Raw genomic sequence first — 4201 nt, forward strand, 5'->3', positions numbered from 1 at the left:
CGGAGACCTGTATAGCAGCCAGGGTTCATACAACCCATGCGGACGATAGATTACCACTTTCTGCCTGCCCGGCGGCAACATATCAATGCCTTGAACGTGCGCCTTGAGCTCATCAACCATATACGAGCGAACATGCTCACACTGTGCACGTAAACCAGTCCAACCCCACAACTCTTTCACTAGATATATCAGGCGATCTGATGTGACATGAGAGAATAGCTCATGCGTGTAACGCAAGGCACGCATGACAACAGGACCCCCCACTTCAATACCATACAGTCCACACCGCACATCTTCGAGAAACTCCCTCTCTGTGCGCGGCCCAAAGACCGGCAACCCAGGGGAAACAATCACCTCAGGTGCTGCCAACTGCTCCCGAGCCCTGGTCAACAACGACGCCGGCTCCTCAACCGGTGGCTCCTCACTAGCAGCCACATCCGCCTCAGCAGCAGATGCCCGCAACCGCTGCGCCCGAGTCATGACAGCAACCACACGTGCCTGATGTGCCTCATACTCGCGCTCAGCCCGACTCACGGACTCCTCCAACACCAACTCCCCAGGCATGACAGTGGTCGTCATGAAAGTACATGAACCAACCACATGCTCAACTGGTTTTAAGGCAAAACCCCCCAGCCTGGGGTTATATCCACAACGGACAGGCTTCTCAACAACACCAACCACCACCGGAGCCACTGGATCCTGCACCATACAGGATTCCAGGTCATCTGGCCGCGTCGTTAATGCTCCAAACAAAGCACTGCTCACAGGTCGATGCGCATCCACCTTCGCCCAAAACCCCTCAGCCAAAGTGAACTTCTCACAACGAGGACTAAGATGGCAAATCAACGTCACAAACGGCGGCGGCGGCATCGGTTCACGCCCATGCTTCAAGAACACACCATGCGCAGGCGGAATAACAATCGGCGTATCCGCCAACATAGGTACCATCTGCTCAGACCAAGCAGCCTCCGGATAATACGGCACTACCAGCGTCGCAGTGGCCCTATCCGACTTGACCCTCTGGACAACAGCATCCAACTTGGAGAACGGAGCATTCATATACCAACTCCGCCCAAACCAAGTGTCTAACGTGAACACCCTACCTTCTAAAGTGGGCGAGTAATACGGCACCATCAAGTTATTGCCCGGCAACGCAAACCCTTTAGCATCAAAGGGACCAACCCGCTGCAACGCCTTGTCAAAATACTTGAGTGCCAACAAATACTCCTCCGTGTCGGGTATCGTAATCAAGGGATCTGCAAAACTCACACGCTTCTTGAACAACGGAGACTCCACTTGTATAATCGGATCAATATGATAGCCTAGCCGGGACATCACATCCGCCACCGGATTGTCTTCATCCGGGATATACTTCAAAACCAAGTTTAAGTCCCGCAAGACCTGAACATACCGACCCATACGCCTGCCTCGCAGCGAGTCTTCAAACTCGTGCGGCTCTTTCTGCATCATAGCCACTAACGGCTCATGATCAGTATAGACCATCAAGTCATGCACCGATCGCCGAACAATCCGCCAAGCCTTGTGCAACACGTACATAATGGCTAGGCCTCCTTATCCGTAATGTGGTAGTTGAGCTGCGCCGCACTGAACTTGAAGACCAGAATCCTACCGGATACAGTTTATTATTGCGCCGAGCAAACAACCCCCCAGCCATACCAACAGAATCACAAGCATCACAATAGAGTTACAGCTTATCGTAAAACTCTGGCTCAATCAAGACTGCACGCTCAGCCACAACCTTCAAAACAGCATCAAACGCTGTCTGCTGAAGCGGCCCCCACTGAAAAGCAACATCGTCTTTCAACATGTCAGACAGCGGCGCCGTGATCCGTGCATAATCCGGTATAAACTCATGCCAAAACGTGAGGGTATGAAACCATGATTTCAACAGATCCTTCGTCATCGGTCTAGGCATCCGCAGAATCGCCTCCAACCGATCCTCTGAGATCGACGCACCATTCTCATTAAACATCCCGCCCAAAGCCAAAAACGGTTGCTTGTGATACGCAAAGCTGGACTTGGCCAACGACAGCTTCACATTATACTTCTGACAAGTCGCCACAAGTATCACTAGAGCATCCCAATGCTCACGACTATCATCATGTCCTGTACCATTATCACCAATGTACACCTCATGATTAGGCACTTCATCAAAAACCAACTCCATGCGCTTCTGCATGATCCACGAGGCCGGTTTCAACCCAAACGGCATCCCTATGAACTAGTGAGGCCCGCACGGAGTCCAAAAAGTAGTATAGTGCTGCGACTCATTACTCAACTTCTGCTGACAGAAGCCCTGACCAGGATCAACAATAGTCCGATACTTGCGCCCCTAACTAAACACAAAAATTGCCTCTCTGTCGGTACCGGGTACACCTCACATTCAAACTGCGTGTTAGTCTTCTTAAAGTGAATAAACAGCCGCCAGTCATCAGCAGTCAACGGAACAACGCCAGGCTTTTTATATACCAAATACGGCATAGCACACCATGTTATATTTTTCACCTCCGACTTGGTCGGCTTCTCCGAGATGCCACCCCGATTCCAGTCACCAATCTTAACCTCAAGGACCTCCTGAGCATCTATGTCCTTGTGATTGTACACATGGTACTGCGGCACCGCATCAGCCCGTACCCGCAGCTCCACATCTGGCAAGTTCACAAACGTCGGGTTCTCTTTATCATATGCAATAGATTTTATGGCTACCACCATGGCTTCAATGTCAGCCTGCGGCACTCCAATCTCCTTGCCCAACGCCCTCAACGGTCTTTCATCAAACGACTGAAAGTCCTTATTCAACCCACCTGGGTCTATGTCTATGTCACCCACTGGCAGATCCACTGGTGCCAACACGTCTGGGATCCTCGGCAGAATATGTTCCTCAACCAGGTCCAACTCATCCTCCTTGTGCATCCGCTCAACACGCTCCTTCATTACCTGAAAGTGCGCTGTAGCTGCTGCCACATACTGCTTCTGCATCGCACTAGTTAACGCACCCGTTACATGTATAATATTCATCTGACGTCACAGCCTCGTCTGCGTACCGTTCCTATCTACCTTAGCTTTCCACGGACGACGCTTTGGGGCCAACGCCATCACCCGCCGTCCTTGTCTTGGTGTCAACACAGTTTCCGGCTTGACCAACGCCTGCATCCTTGGCAACTCTGCTCTCGATACCAACTAAGGTCTCATTGCCTCGTGTAGCAAAAAGTCCATCCGATCTCCATTCTGCACTAGCGCTCACCGCTTACTGCTGTTCAACATCAAGTTTAGGCCATCCTTCACCATGGTATCATGACCTACTAATACACCCGTCTTCATTGTCAGTGAGCCTACTAGCAACATCCTTAGCACAGGTTGCAAGAATCGCTCATGCCAACTCTTCATCTGCACTGGTGCCTTAAGCACCCCTAAGGGCGCAACCGTTCCCATTTCAGCAACACCTTCAAACGGCAGACCCATGTACCTAGTCACATCCAGACCAGCCCTGCCTACCAGCATGACCAATGCATTGTTCTGAATCTGCTGGGCGTAGGCGTTTTCCATCAAGCACCTGGCTCGGGCCAACAACTTCTCATCTTTTCCATTCACATTAGCAAAGGTCCTCAACTCCTTTACCTTCGCCACCGTCTCCGTACGGTGCTGGGTAAAAATCTCCCATCGATGCCCACTGAATTTCTTAAATTCCATCGTTGCTGAAATGTCTTTTTCACTAGCTCACTTTGTACAGCTAATACTTTGATTGTGAGTAACTAATTTAGTTCACGAACGGTTTAAAGTGAAAAAACGTACATACCTTATAGGATCACAATAGTGTAATAGCTTACAAGGTTGTGAGGACTGATCCCCACAACCTTAACCTATATACTCTAAAGCTAGACACTGCCTGCCGTCCGACCCTCTGGTCACTGACGCAACATCTTTCTCGCCATATATTCTATCATACTATTACACTACGCTGCTAAGCGCTTTATGCTCTTCTTCTATTGGTCTACGCTTACCAAATCAGCTGTAGACATAAACCAATATCATAAGGCATAAAATATTTCTCCATTCCTCCGTCACTCTAAAAAAATCGCCCCTCATACACCCGAACCATCGAGCATGAATCAGACACAATTCAGTTCTGCACACGAGCCCTCAAGCCCACTACTATCTGTGGACCACATCCATATTACAA

The 4201-nt window shown here is 50.0% G+C and overlaps 1 protein-coding gene across 1 annotated transcript; it reads right to left on the reverse strand.

Moving 5' to 3' along the window:
• Positions 1-3079: 3079 nt before the first annotated feature.
• SARC_06728 (hypothetical protein) lies at positions 3080-3711 on the reverse strand (the record flags this gene model as incomplete). Its single annotated transcript, XM_014299367.1, has 2 exons — positions 3080-3249; positions 3273-3711. The coding sequence occupies 2 exons, from the start codon at positions 3709-3711 to the stop codon at positions 3080-3082; spliced, it is 609 nt and encodes a 202-aa protein (XP_014154842.1).
• Positions 3712-4201: the final 490 nt, after the last annotated feature.

Source organism: Sphaeroforma arctica, assembly GCF_001186125.1.
Source record: "Sphaeroforma arctica JP610 unplaced genomic scaffold supercont1.492, whole genome shotgun sequence".
NCBI classification, from domain to species: domain Eukaryota; class Ichthyosporea; order Ichthyophonida; genus Sphaeroforma; species Sphaeroforma arctica.